The sequence below is a fragment of the Lepus europaeus genome, chromosome 2 (genome assembly GCF_033115175.1).
Source record: "Lepus europaeus isolate LE1 chromosome 2, mLepTim1.pri, whole genome shotgun sequence".
NCBI lineage: Eukaryota > Metazoa > Chordata > Mammalia > Lagomorpha > Leporidae > Lepus > Lepus europaeus.
The window spans coordinates 79,843,678-79,858,880 of NC_084828.1; the positions used below are offsets into that span (position 1 = coordinate 79,843,678).

At 55.9% G+C, this 15,203-nt stretch overlaps 1 protein-coding gene across 4 annotated transcripts in view; it reads right to left on the reverse strand.

Moving 5' to 3' along the window:
• The window catches only part of MYLK (myosin light chain kinase), a 263,559-nt gene that overhangs the window by 45,181 nt on the left and 203,175 nt on the right, over positions 1-15,203 (reverse strand). For all 4 annotated transcript variants that reach the window (XM_062208961.1, XM_062208970.1, XM_062208954.1 and 1 more), the window contains 3 exons: positions 8,731-8,781; positions 6,665-6,792; positions 4,374-4,527 (listed from right to left, as the gene is read on the reverse strand). In XM_062208961.1, coding sequence (XP_062064945.1) covers positions 4,374-4,527; positions 6,665-6,792; positions 8,731-8,781 — 333 coding nt within the window. The remainder of the gene's footprint in view (positions 1-4,373; positions 4,528-6,664; positions 6,793-8,730; positions 8,782-15,203) is intronic.

A 15,203-nucleotide genomic window follows, 5' to 3' on the forward strand; every position in this document is an offset into this window, starting at 1 on the left:
TAGAATTCTCCCAGGGTTCCCTGGAGACCTGGCCAACAGACTGGGAAGGGTCTCTCTTGGCAGCAGCTCAAGGGTTTTCTGCTCAGCAAATGCTCTCCCTCCTGGGAAAACAGGATCTGGTCTCTAGAGCTCCCCCTTAGAGCCAGGGCCCTCTAGTTCCGCTTGTGCCCACATGTTAAGGACATGTGTCGTTGTGTCTGTCCCCAACCAGATGACCTCTCCCTGGCCCTGCAGCTGGGCGCCCTTGCAGGCCAGGGTACTGCGCTTACCAAGGACACTCAGCTGGTCAGTGGCACAGCCCACAGGGGACTTCACGAAGTCCCCAAACTCCTGCTCCAAGGCTTGGTGCTTTCCAAACTATCAGTAAGCTGAGCTCAAGAGCACATCTTGCTTAAGCCTGGGTGGAGAATTGGGAATGGAACTCTTGTGCCCGTAAAAGTCATGTGAGGGGCTGGTGTGGTGCAGCAGGTAAAGCTGCCACCTGCAATAGCGGCGACCCATATGGACGCTGGTTCGAGTCCCGGCTGCTCCACTTCTGATCCAGCTCCACATTAATATGCCTGGGAAAGCAGTGGGTGATGGCCCAAGTGCTTGGGCCCCTGCACCCACAAGGGAGATCTGCCTGGAGTTCCAGGCTCTCGGCTTTGGTCTGGCCCAGTTATGGCTATTGCAGCCATCTGGGGCGTGAACCAGCAGATGGGAGATCTCTCTCTCTGTTTTTCTCTCTCACCTTCCCCGCCTTTTGTAACTCTACCTCTCAAATAAACAAAAAACAAAACTTCCCACAGAAGTTTCAAACTCAGGGAGTGCAAGTATTGGGGAATGACTGTGTACCTGGGGTTCTCTGGACTTCATTTCCCTCCTTTCAAGCGATGCCCAGAGACCCGTATTCCCGCGCTGGGTGAGTGGCTTTAAGGAATCCGGCCACAGAGGCTGCAGCTCTCTGCCTCCTCCGGGGGCAGCCCTTCCCCTCCCTCAGACAGCAGAGGCGGTGCTGCGCAGGTGCAGGCAGAGGCTCCAGCATCGCAAATTCCTGGGCTGCCTTTCAGCATATACTGACACTAATCCTCTAAGATGGCCAAACATCACTCACTAAACTAGCTGGGGCAAGGCTGGCTTTATTATCATCTTGGAGCAGGAGCTAGGGACTGTCGGGAAGGGTCCTGGACAGAATGCACACTGACCAGTGGACACACCCTGACTTGCCTGTCTCAGTCCACCGGCCAAAGGACGCTTCTAAGGTGCCAGAAAACTGTGGGGAGCAGGCCACATCCTTCCTGCCGTTCCTGCTGCGTGTGCTTAACAAGCCCTGATCAGACACTACGCAGACGTCCCGTGGCCGCGCAGGTGCGGCCGCTTAATCCAGGTTTACTCTGAGCTAACTCAAAGTTCCCGGGCTTTGAGTGAAGGCGGCTCTGCGGGACCCATCCGAGCGAGGAGGGGTTTTATTGAGCAATTCTATTCTTAGCTCCCTGAGGGGGAGGCAGACAGAGAGCCCGGTTCTCCTCCATTCCATTCCCCTCCCAGGACGGCATTTAACGCGCTGCTCCTGCCAGCTGGCGGGCAGCCACGCCAATGGCCCTGTCAGTGCCGGCCATGGAGAAGAAACTCAACCATAAAAGGCCAGATCTGCAGCCCGTGCGGCAGCGGGGGAGGGGCGCGTGTGGCACCGGGCGGGAAGCCGGAGTGGGGGCTGGGGGGCACTGAGGCCAAAAAGGCCGTTCAGAGAAGCTGACCCCAGGGTCCCCCCAAGCAGGGGGAACACCCAGGAGAAGCGGTGGAGGGGGTGCCGGCCAGGTCAGCACTGCGGGGTTGGGTCCAAGTGCACAGGCAAATGCGGCCACTGACACCAGGCTCCTGAGGGTCCTGACTGCCAGGTGTGGGGGGGGAGTCGGTGAACTAAGCACCTGGAGTCCCCACAGAGCGTAGGAGCAGGAGGAGGTCCCGCTCCCCACCAGAGGATAAAAGCCCATCCCGCCCAGATGGAAACCCCGGAGCGCAGGAAACAGAGGCAGGGGACAGAACGAGGGACACAGAAATCCGGACAGTCTCTTTCACGGGGTGAGGAAACAGGAGAGCAGGAGGGGCGGGGTGAGGGAGAGCAGGGGCCAGCCCCGGGGCTGCTGCAGCACTTGTGCAGGGCGTGGGGCCACAGCCTGCAACCCCACGCTGCTACACACTGGCTTGGGCACGGCTCTCGGGGCACCTCACCTCTGCTTTGCACTGTTCCTTGTCCTCCTCTTCCCCTCCCTCACCCGGGGGGGGGGGGCAAGGGCTCCTTTCCCCCCTGAGGCTTAGCTGGGTGTGAGAAAGAAGGGGCCATATGGCCGCCGGTTTGGTTGGAGACCTGGCTGTTCCAATTCCAATGCAGCTCTCTGCTATGGCCTGGGAAAGCAGTAGAAGATGGCCCAAGTCCTTGGGCCTCTGTACCCACATGGGAGAGATCTGGAAGGAGTTTGTGGCTCCTGGCTTTGGAATGGTACAGCTCTGGCCATTGTGGCATCTGGGGAGTGAAACCGTGGATGGAAGATCTCTCTCTCTCTGGCTCTGGCTCTCTGTAACTCTGCCTTTCAAATAAATAAATAAATAAATAAATAAATAAATCTTTAAAAAAAGAGAAAGAAGGGGACTGCATGCTGCCTTTTAGGTGACTTCTCCAATCTGAGGACTCCTGCATCTTCTGGGGCCTCCTGTGCCCTTTCCAGGAGAGGATGTGGAGGCCAGGGGCTTGGTAGGAGAGAGAGAGAGAGAGGGCGAGTGAGCAAAAGCTAGTGCCCAGCGGGTCCCCGTGTGCGGCCTTTGTCTGCTCCATGTGCAGAGCTGGAAAGTCTCAAGGCACGGCCAGGTGAGAGCTTCGTGGGCTGCATCAGGAGCCCAGCAGAGGGGTCTGAAGTGGCCTCCGCTCCCCAAGGCCGGGATTGAGCCCTACTAGGAGGGTGGGGGCACAGCATCTCCTACTCACTCTGCCCAGACGGGCCCTTTTTCCTAACGTTCACAAAGGTGCCCTACAAGCTTGAAAGCCACTAACAACCAGAAAACCCACACAGTCTTGGGCACGTGTCAGTAAACACCAGGGCAAAGGCTTCCCTGGGCACCACAGGTGGAGGCCCAGACACGCACGACACACATGTGGCCTCCATCTGCTCCTTGAGCTGGTTGTGCCTCTGCTGTCCCCTGCACTTGCCACAAGGGGAGCCACCGGGGCTGAGCGTGCCGGCAGCAGGAGGCCAGCTGGCAGGTTACTGCGATGCTTCTGGAGACAGTGGAGCGGGGCATGTAGACAACAATCAGGAAAGAGGACAAAGTGGACTTGAGAATCAGTCAGGCATGGCCGGGAGAGAAGGAGACAGGATTAGGAGGTAGCGTGGTCCCGGCAGACTGACAGGTGTGGGAGCCAGGCTGCAGGCAGCTGAAGGTGCACCCTGGGAGTAGAGAGACTCCCTTGTCAGAGGGCGTGGCCAGAGAGGGGCTGGAGCAAGACAAAGCACTGCAGGAGGTGCAGAAGCCTGGGTAGCAGCTGTGAAGGCAACATGGGGGGGTGGGGGTAGGGAGGGAAGCCGGCAGAGAAGAGGTGGAGGTGAGGAGGGAAAGCGGGTGGTGGGGGCCCCAAGCCTGAGATCCAGAGAGAAGGCACAGGAGAAGGCAGCAGACAAAAGGGGGCCATTGGCAGAGCCTGAAGGAGGAAATCAGGCCGGGGACCGACATGGACCCTGGAGGCGTGTGGCCACGTGGTTGAGCAAGTGGGTGCTTGATGCCTTGTTTCTCAGGGAAGCGGGTGGGAGACTGCAAGGAACAGCACCGACCAGACACGAGGAAGGGATTTCTGACCAGCACTGGCGCCTGGCTGTGAGTCTGTGGGTTGATGCGGTCTTCCTTCTGCGGCGTCCCCGGGATCAGGCACAGGAGCAGTGAAGTGAAAAGGCGAGGATTTTGCAAAGGGGTACATCAGAGCGGGTGGGGGTAGGCAGATCAGAGAAGGAGTTCAAGTGCCAGCAGGAGAGGGCCCCGGAGTGGCAGAGCCCACAGTCTCCAATGCAGTCCAGGAAGAGCCCGGAGGGAACTCCCAGAGAGAGCAAAGTGTGTGTATGCATGGGGAGGGGCAGTGCAGGGGCCAGAGCTTGGAAGGGCAGGGACAGTACAGGCACGGAGGAGTGAGAGTTGGGAGGATGGAAGGTGGCGTGCAGAGAGAAAGGCACTGATGGTGATGAGGCCCTGAGGCTCATGTAGCCCGCCTGAGGCTCACACATCCCAACTGAGGCGCCCGTATTCTGGCTGAGGCTCCCGTCTCCTGCCCGAGCATCCCGTGTATTTCCTGAGACTCACTGCCCTCCACCCCCAACCCCCACGGTCCCTGGTCCGGTCCCCCTACTCACCCACGACAGTGAGGTTAACCTGGGCCTGCCTGCTGCCCAGCTTGTTCTCCACCAGCAGCGTGTAGCAGCCACAGTGCTCCTGGCGCGCGGCCAGGATGGTGAGCTTGCTGCCAGCCTCGCTGTTCTCCACCTTGATGTGCTCGCTGTCCTGGATCTGCGGGGGGGACAGGAGCAGGTGCTGGAGACCTGGGCCAGGAGAGGGAGGCAGCGCCTCTGCACCGCCTGCTCCCTGGCGAGTGCAGCTGGGAAAGCTGGACTCTGAGTCTCCCCCTCAGGCCCCTTCTCGCCTGCATCCGGGGCCCTGCCTCCCTGAGAGGGCCCAGCTCCGGGGTGGGCAGGGAGGATGACCCCTCCCAGTGCTGCCAGAACAGAGGTCCTGGGTGTCCTGGCCTCCTTCCACTGCTCTGGGATGGAATGAGGGGTGAACACACCTGAGCAGTCACTTGGCAAGCCCAGCCCTGTGTGCTCTGTCCTCTTGGGCTGCCCGAGGCAGTGGCCAGCAGCCACATGTGGCTATTTCAATTTTAATTAAGTGGAAACAGCGCAAGTGACCGTCTGTCAGCTGATCAACCAAACGTGATACACCCAAACAAGGGACTATTACCCAACTATTGTCCAGGAATGGCAGATGAGCTCTGGACATGTTACACTAAAGGGAGAGAAAAGCCAAACACAAAACGACAAATTGCAGCTTCCACTTCTGTGGCGTGTCTTGTAACAGGCAAATCCATACACAGCCGGAAAGGAGATCAGTGACTGTCAGGGGCTGCGGGAAGTGGAAGGTCTGCTAATGGGTCTGCAGTTTCTTTTTGGGGTGATAAGAATGGTCTGGATTTGGATAATGGTGATACTTGCACAACCTTGTGAATATACTAAAAATTGCTTTAGAAGTATACAACAGAGGGGCCGGCCCTGTGGTGTAGTGGGTAAAGCCGCCGCTTGCAGTGCCGGCATCCCATATGGGCACCGGTTCGAGTGCCAGCTGTTCCACTTCCGATCTAGCTCTCTGCTATGGCCTGGGAAAGCAGTGAAGATGGCCCAAGTACTTGGGCCCCTGTACCCACATGGGAGACCCAGAAGAAGCTCCTGGCTCCAGCTTCGGATTGGCCCAGCTCTGGCCGTTGCAGTCATACGGGGAGTGAACCAGCAGATGGAAGACCTCTCTCTCCCTCTCTGCCTTTGCCTTTCTGTAACTCTGCCTTTCAAATAAATAAATAAATAAATAAATAAATGTAAATAAATAAATATTTTTAAAAATAGAAGGAGAGAGAAATGACACCAACAGTGTCTAGTTCCTCATCTGTGCCCCTCTCCCTCTCTTTTAAAAAAGAAATATACAACAGAATAAGTAAATTATATCTCAGCAAAGCTGCTTTCTAATTAATGAAAATTTAAAGTTCCATTCCTCAGTTGCAGTGGCCACGTTTCCAGTGCTCGGGAGCCACATAAGGTCAGTGGAGCACAGGTAGAGAACATGGCCATCACAGAAAGTTCTGATGGACACAGTGGGGACCGTGCTCATGTCTCTAAAAAGGGATGCGACTCCATCTCATTGAAGACAACGCAGCCCAGGCACAGCTCAGGGCAAAGGTACTTTGGGATCCAGAGGCCACCTTGCCTTATCCATCTTTTGAGACCATCTCTACCTTCCTCCCTGGCACTGGCTGCTCATCTGTCAAATGAAGAGCTGAGAATGGATTGGAAAGAAGCGACAGAGGGCTCAGAATAAAGCCACACCCCACAGAGACGCGACCAGCCCACCATTCTGCTCCCGCTGGTCTTGCACATGGGCCCATGCTACCAGCAGGGGACGCAGGCACGGCTGTTTGGAAATTCATTTTTCCATGGGTGCCGCTATTATAAATCAATTGTAGCTGGATTTCTGGATCAGTTAGCTGGACTCCTATTTAACATGTCATTTAGCCAAATACTCAGCTTCACTTTGATTCCTTTGACATGTGGAAGTCTAAGCTGTGGCCACAGACAGGAATCTGTGGGCCAGCACGAAATGACAGAGAGCTCACAGGTCATCCAAGGGCACGGGCTGGGCTGTGTGGAGCGAGTAGGGTTCCAGGATGAGGGCAAAGTGACAAGGGGACCAGAGGCGTTTTCAGTGGTAGAAACAGTCTGGAAGGCAGGGCTGACTGCTAAGCACTTGGCGTTAACGGGCAGGCCAGGGGCCTCTCCCAGGCCAGGCATCATGCAGAGTGAAGTCCTGTCCATTACAGCCTATCCCAGCCCTTCCCCACCCAGGGCCCGGGGTTTGCTTGGCCACCCTTCCCACTACTGACCTGCTTGCGGAACTTCATCCAGGTACAGGTGATGGGCTGGGTGCCGGCCACCTTCCCAAACAGCTCCACACGCTCTCCCGCGCGCACCTTCTGGTCCTCAGGAAACTGGAGGATCTGAGGGGGCATGGCTGGAAAGGACAGGTGGACAGTGAGTGAGTGAGGGGGACAGGGGACAGTGAGAAGTGGGGACAGTGAGTGAGGAGTGGGGACAGTGAGGGGGACAGGGGACAGTGAGGAGTGGGGACAGTGAGCAGTGGGGGGACAGGAGACAGTGAGAAGTGGGGACAGTGAGTGAGGAGTGGGGATGGGGGACAGTGAGTGAGGAGTGGGGACAGTGAGTGAGTGAGGGGGACAGGGGACAGTGAGTGAGTGGGGACAGTGAGTGAGGAGTGGGGGGACAGGGGGACAGTGAGTGAGTGGGGACAGTGAGTGAGGAGTGGGGGGACAGGGGGACAGTGAGTGAGTGGGGACAGTGAGTGAGGAGTGGGGGGATAAGGGACAGTGAGTGAGGAGTGGGGGAACAGGGAGACAGTGAGTGAGGAGTAGGGACAGTGAGTGAGGAGTGGGGGGACAGGGGACAGTGAGTGAGGAGTGGGGACAGTGAGTGAGGAGTGGGGACAGGGGACAGTGAGTGAGGAGTGGGGACAGTGAGGAGTGGGATAGTGAGTGAGGAGTGGGGGGACGGGGACAGTGTGAGGGGGGACAGGGGACAGTGAGTGAGGAGTGGGGGGACAGGGGGACAGTGAGTGAGTGAGGGGGACAGAGGACAGTGAGTGAGGAGTGGGGACAGTGAGTGGGGAGTGGGGGGACAGTGAGTGAGGAGTGGGGACAGTGAGTGGGGAGTGGGGGGACAGGGGACAGTGAGTGAGGAGTGGGGACAGGGGACAGTGAGTGAGGAGTGGGGACAGTGAGTGAGTGAGGGGGACAGGGGACAGTGAGTGAGGAGTGCGGACAGTGAGTGAGGAGTGGGGACAGTGAGTGGGGAGTGGGGGGACAGGGGAACAGTGAATGAGGAGTGGGGACAGTGAGGAGTGGGGGGACAGGGGGACAGTGGGACAGTGAGTGAGGAGTGGGGACAGGGGACAGTGAGTGAGGAGTGGGGACAGTGAGTGAGGAGTGGGGACAGTGAGTGGGGAGTGGGGGGACAGGGGACAGTGAGTGAGGAGTGGGGACAGTGAGTGAGGAGTGGGGACAGTGAGTGGGGAGTGGGGGGACAGGGGGACAGTGAATGAGGAGTGGGGACAGTGAGGAGTGGGGGGACAGGGGGACAGGGGGACAGTGAGTGAGGAGTGGGGACAGGGGACAGTGAGTGAGGAGTGGGGACAGTGAGTGAGTGAGGGGGACAGGGGACAGTGAGTGAGGAGTGGGGACAGTGAGTGGGGAGTGGGGGGACAGGGGAACAGTGAATGAGGAGTGGGGACAGTGAGTGGGGGGACAGGGAGACAGTGGGACAGTGAGTGAGGAGTGGGGACAGTGAGACCTTTGAGCTCTGTGGATGCACTGTTGGTTCTCACTGCCTGGAGGGTAAGAGTGGGGGCAGTGAACTCTGCTCCAGAACCCTGGAGCTCAGGGACTTGCTGGCTTTGTTCACCTCTTTATTCTTCACCTGTGACCCCCACAATGTCCAGGGCATGATTCCGCTTGTGCTGGAGCTTATGTCTTACCCTGAGGCTTGGAACCTATGGGCTAAGCAGCTGATCCTGGGTCACCCTGGCCTCCAGGCTGGATCTGGGGAACTCAGGGCATCCACAGAGGGAGGACACCCAGAGCAGGGCACAGAAGAGCACAAGGGGCAGAGTGGGGGTGGGCTGGGGGGCGGAATGGCACGGGAGGACGGGGAAGCTGCAGTCCACACAGGGCTAAGTGCAAGAGGAGACACAGCAGAGGGAGACAGGTGTGAGGCAGCAGGTGTGCAGCCGGCCCCTGGGGTGCAGGCCTGGCCTGGCAAATGCAGGGGCGGTTTCCTGGGACCACATGCCCAGGGGCTCAGTGCGGCAGGGTACAGGGAAGCCAAAGCCATTTTGGTGGCTATCACCCTGGCCCCTGATTCTTGGGTGAGCAATTACCTGCCTTCGGGGGCGTCTTGGGGGCAGGTTTCTTTTTCACAGTGGCGTCACCTGGAACAGAGGAGGCCCCAAGTTATTTCTTGTTATTCCTGGTGTCCCCCTCGGCTTCCCAGCCCCAGGAGGACACAGTCCTGCCCCCTGGCCCTCACCCGAGAGTCCTCCTGAGACTCGGTCTTTGCAGACATGGCTGTGCCCTTTCATCACACAGCCCCACCATCGAGGGAGTATCAGTTCTCAGGGGACTTTTTGGGGGCTGGCAGAGTCCCTGCAAGCTCCAATGAGAAAGAATTTCTCAAAACTGCTTACCCCCCATAGTCCTAGTCAAAGAGGATCATTTCAAACCCCTGCGCACTCGCCCACGCTAACTTTCAGGAAGCTCAGAGAGGAACTCGCGGAAGATAAACCGACTAAAATTAGCCTTTGATGTGGATCCAAGGGTCCCAGGCTTCCTTTGGGTCCTAGATTGTGGACCAGTAGCTTTCATTTTTCTTAGTGTTTGTTGGACGATGGAACGAATGAGTCGACGAATGGTGTCCTCCATCCTCCTTCCCACCCTACTTCCTCCAAATAACTCAAATAAGAAAAATGACTCAAGCTGTGTTTGCAGCACAATTCTGTTCATTTGGCAAAATAACAACATGATCCATACACAGAACCTTTTCTCAGAGGGTCTTTGCTCAGAAGTCATTTATTCTATTTATCCAAGGGAAATGGAAACCTACAGGCACAGCAACACCTTTATGCAAATGTTAACAGTGGCTTTACTTAGAGTTGCCCAAAACCTTAAACATTTCTCGAAGTCCATCAGCTGGCAAATGGATGGACTGTGGTATAGACTGATACAGCAAAGTACCTCTTGGGGCCGGTGCTTGGCATAGTAGGTTAAGCCTCTGCCTGCAGCATCGGCATCCCTTATGGGCACCAATTAGTGTCCTGGTAGCTCCTCTTCTGATCCAGCTACTTGCTTATGGCCTGGGAAAGCAGTAGAAGATAGCCCAAGTGCTTGGGACCCTGCACCCAGCTGGGAGACCTGGAGGAAGCTCCCAGCTCCTGGCTTCGGATCGGCACAGCTCCCACCATTGCAGCTATTTGGGGGATGAATCAGCGGATAGAAGACCTCTCTCTCTCTCTGTCTCTCCCTCTGTCTGTAACTACCTCTCAAATAAATAAATAAAGTCTTAAATGAAATACTTATCATCAATCAAGAGGAGCAAACCATTGGTACATACCACAAAGATGAATCACAATGACTTAAGAGAAGCCAGGGGGTAAAAAAGCCACCACCTGCCATGCAGGCATCCCATATGGGTGCTGGTTCAAGTCCCAGCTGCTCCACTTCTGACTCAGCTCTCTAGTATGGCCTGGGAAAGCAGTGGAAGATGGCCCAAGTCCTTGGGCCCCTGAACCCGCGTGGGAGACCTGGAAGAAGTCCCTGGTGGATCAGCACAGCTCCAGCTGTTGTAGCCATTTGGGGAGTGAATCAGTGGATAGAAGACCTCTCTCTCTCTCTCTCTGTCTCTCTGTCTCTCTGCCTCTGCCTCTCTGTAACTATACCTCTCAAATAAATAAATCTTAAAAAAAAGAAGCGAAGCCAGACTCCAAGGCTATGATGTACGGTGTGATTCCATTCATTGACAGTTCAGAGACCCCGCCGTGTGACCCCTTCCTGCTCAGTGCAGCTGCATCTCTGCAGGTTCCGGAGGGGCAGCTGGCTTGCAGCCGCTCTAGACTGCCGGCAAGCTACTGGCTTTGTGAATGACTGGCTGTGCTCTCCTACGATGCGCATTGCTACTGCCCGGCTGAGTGCCCCCAGGGATGGTGTAAGCATGGGAGCCCTGACAGAGGCACGCTGGGATCCCAGAGCTGATGACTCCCAGTTGTGTTCTAAGCCCAAGGTGAGGCCTGCTTCCCCCACGTTCATGCTGGCTACCTGCCGTTGTTGACCTACCTGTCCTTTACCAAAAATTTGCTGAGGATCTGCTATGGGCCAGGGAAATGCCAACCAGTGCACTACTGACGTGGGCACTGAGAAGAAAACCAAACACATGTAAGGAAGGCGGCCTGCGGCAGGTGTCGAGGTGCAGCAGGCCACAGCTGCATTCCACATCCGGTGCCTGAGATCACCACTGCCTCTGCTGCCGACTTACCTTCCTGCTAATGTGCACCCTGGGAGGTGGCAGAGGATGCCTGAAAACCTGGGCTTCTGCCACTCACGTGAAAGACTTGGATGAGGTCCCTGTTCCCCGCCCAGTTCTGGCTGTTGTGGGTGTTTGGGGAGTGAACCAGCAGATAGCTCCTCTCTCTCTCTCTCTCTCTTTCTCTCATTCTGCTTTTCAAATGGATAAAAATAAAGACAAATCCCCAATGTTTTTTCAGTTGTTATTAGAATATAATTGCATTTAGAATAAAGTGTTTAAAGAAAAAATGAAAAGAAATGAGGGTTTATGTTCAAGAAATTTCAAGATGTGTGGTCCAGAGGAAAGGATTTTGCTTTTCTTTTGCCATAAAGGATATCCGTGGAAGAACTGGCAACATCTGAATAAGACCAATAAATTAGATGACAGTGTTTCGTCAATGTTAATTTCCTGTTTTGATCACCAAACTGTGGTTTCATAAGAGATCATGCTTGTTTCTTAAAAGTACAAATTAAGTTCCAGTGGACTTTGGGAAGTTTGTGGAAAATGGAATTAAGAGATAAAATACCAAAATCCGTGTATAGTTTTTCATAACACGCATCTTCCATGAGCCGGTTAGAGAGCCTTGTGTGCGTGGATAGAAGGTAGGAAGGACAAAGCTGTGCTCCCCAGCAGTCAACATGACGTGGTTGCTTGGGGGAAGGGGGAAGAGAGCTCTGTGGTTGCTGAGATGGGCAGTGAGCCAAGGGAGGCCCGGGAGGGACCTGCAGGCCGGGGAAGGTCAGGCATGGAGACAGGAGAGGAGCAGGCAGTGGCGCAGGGCTGAGGGTCAGAGTGACGCCTAGGAGGGCTTGACCAGAGCACTGGGTTGGGAAGAGAGGGCAGGGCTGTGAAGGCAGTGGGACAATAAAACTATGAAGAACATACAGAAAACAAATTCAGTTCCTCCATCACGCTGGTCCCATTTTAAGTGCTTGAGAGCCACACCACTGAGTGGTGACCATGGCTACCCCACTGTTCAGACACAGAATATTTCCGTATGAAGTTCCACTGGACAGTGCTGGTCTCGAGTGCCAAGCCCCAAAGCTAGGCCTTTGTCCTGAGTGCACAGGGAGCCTCAGAACGGCAGGCAGCCAGGGCTGGAGGCTCCCGCATCAGGGACAAGGAAGTCGGTGAGGAGGCTGTTGGTGTATCTTGGAAGGCACTGCCCCAGGTCCATGCAGGAAAGAAGACACCCATGAGTGGCAGAGGAGAGGCTGCAAGGAGGCCGGGGCTGCACAAGAGGGAGGCTTTTCCTGCTCAGTCACATGGGGACGATTGCACGTGGTCTAGCTTGGCCAAGGGAATGTGGTGGCTGAACGACCCGAATCTGTGTGTAGGTTGGAAGCCCAGCTCAGCATCCTAGAGAGAGGCTGGTGGAGAAAGGAAGTGAAGGCTTCCAGCACCAACATGCAGTTATGATGGACACTGTGGGCTGGACTGGTCAGTTCTCTGGGGAAGAAAATGTAGGAGAGAAGGGGCCAGTGTGTGAGCCCAGGCGATGGGTGGAGAGGTGCGGGGGGCAGGAGGAAGTCACCACAAGCAAGGGTGGGGGCCCGCCACGGGGCAGGGCTCTGGGGGTGACCAGCACAGAGCTCCGGGCCAGGGTGCAGAGATGGATGGGGAAATGGGGGCCGGAGGTCTATGAGTCAGTCAAGAAGGCCGGACGTGAGAGGACAGAGACAGGGCACCAGGAGGGGATGGGCTGGAAGGCAGACGCCAGGACCCGGTGGAGGGCAGAGTGGGGGAGCCACGGCCCACGGGAGGGTCTGGGGTGGGGCTTCACTGCACACTGGTGATGGAGCATCTTCCTCCAGGCCTGGTGGGAGGGGGGAGGCACTCAAGGTGGGTGGAGAGGACAGACTGTTCATGGAGGCTGTGTGAGGCGCTGCTGCAGCGGGCTGCACTGGGTGCCCCCAAAAGTCATTTGCTGGAGTTGCAGCCCCCAATGCCTCAGACTGTGACTGTATTTGGAGACAGTGGGCTTTGAATGAGATGATGAAGTTTAAAATGAGGCCATTAAGGTATGTGACAGGTGTCCTTGCTAGAAGAGGAGATGGGGAGAGACAGATAGACACAGCCGACGGGCACACACATGGAGGGGAGATCATGAGAATGCATGGGGGAAGACGCCATTCACAAGTTGGATGCTGAGCTACGAGTGAGTTGTGGGAGCAGTGGCAGAACACCCAGGTCCTGCGCTATACTTGGTGGACGAACCTATGTGGCTAGAACAGCCCTAACTAAGATCTGTCGTTTGCTGTTATAGCACTGAAGGCCATTTTTGTTGTTGTTTATTCTATAAATTTGGAGCTACTGCTGTTTCAAATTGGGTGCCATTTGAAACTGGTTTGGTTCCTATCAGTGAACACAGTTTTAAATGTTAACAATGTTCTCTATTCTATTCCATACATATTTCATATGACCATCTGCTGGTTTTAGGCCTACAAGGAAATGCAGAATCACCTGATTCTAAAACCTGGGCTGGGGCAGGCATTTAGGTTAGCAGCGAAGATGCCCGCCTCCCAAATCAGCACGCCTGGGTTTGGTTCCTGGCTCTGGCTCCTGACTCCAGCTTCCTGCCAATGCGCCCCTGGGAGGCAGTGGTGATGGCTCAAGCGACTGGGTTCCTGCTACCCATGTAAGCTGCCTGGATCTGTTTCGAGGTCCTGGCTTCGGCCTCAACCTAGCCTGGGCTTTTGTAGGCATTTGTGGAAGTGAAGCAGCAGATAGGTCCCTCGGATTCAAACCAAACCAAACCAAACCAAACCCAATTGGATTCTTGGAGGAAGTTGGGCTCAGTAGCTGGGGTTGTAACCCATGATTTCATCACTCTTTTCTCACTTGGTTCTAATCCCAACCAAACCTAAGCAAGGCATCTCGCTGTGTTTCCGTTTTATGAAAAAGGAGTCAGAATCTCATAAAAGTCAGGTGACGTGCCAGACTCATAAAAGCAGGTGTGGGTGAGCTGGCAGGAGGCCCACAGCTGCCGCCGCCCGGAGTGGGGGGCTGCTTCCTTCCTCTGCCTTCCCTCCAGCTGTGCACTCTGCTCACTCCCCAAACCCAGGCACCTTGGCGGAGGGACCACGGGCATTGGAGTGGGACTTGGGTCTGAATCCTGCGCTGTCACTCATTAAGCTTTGGCTTAAGACACCCACTCTAACCTCCCGGGGCGTCAATTTCCTGGTTTGGAGAACGTGAGAAAAATAAATAAACCGTGTTATAAAGAATTAGGCTACATTGTCAAGAAAGTAGAGCATGGAGCATAGAGCGCATGTTCTAACACCAGCCACTGCCCTCCTCATCCCTTCCCCAAGCAGGTACACCCCCGGGGGCATCTCTGCCTTCCGGGATAGGTTTGGCCCTCTGTCTAGGGCCTCACCCTGTTGGCTTCAGACCCACAGGAGACCTCTCACTGGCCCCTTACGCTCCCTCCCCCGACTCAGGTCCTCAGCAGCGGGACACTCCTGCTGGAGATGCCTAGCCGCTGAGTTTCCTCTCCTCCAGACGGGGCCTTTCTTACCCCCTCCGCCCTTCGTTCTCTCGCCCCTTCTCCGACACCCCTCACCTTTTGCACCAGTCATTGCCGCAGAAGAGTTCGTAGCAGGAGAACGAAATCCACCCTTCTTCACGAATCCCATGCTGGCTGCCACTAGGCTAGGGGCCCCTCTCTCTCGGGGAGGTCAGCCCCAAGCAGCACACCCATCCTTGCCCTGCTGCTCCTGGGCTCCTTCATTCACAGCTGCTCTTACAGTTCTGCTCCCTGCCTTCTCTTCTGTCCACATGTTCCCGGGAGTCAGCCTCCTCTTCTAAGCCCAACCCACCCGACTATCCCCTCCCTGGGAGATGCCAGCCACACACTGCAAGCCTGAATGTTCAAAGCCAAATCCCCAAACAGCTCCTTGTCCCCACACCCCCAGCTCCCTTCCTGCCCGCATGCAGTCACCGATGCCTGCAGATTCCATCACAAATACCTTCCTGGTCCGCCACTTTCCACATCCCTGCTCTCACCTTCCAGTCCGAACTGTGCCACCTTCTAGGCTTGGGGTTCCCCAGCCACACCCTAACACATCTGTTACCCTGCACCCAAAGTGATCTTTTTCAAATGCAAATCTGATGTCACTGTTGGAACCTCTCCAGCAGCTGCCCACTGCCACTCAAGACCCTGCAGGGCTGCCTGATCTGTGCCTGGCATTCATCCCCACCCTTCTCTCGCTGTTCCCTCTTGGTTCTCAAACTTCAGTGTGTGCCTTATGGGTGCCTGGAAGCTTCTTATCAACACAGATCCTGGGCTTCCGG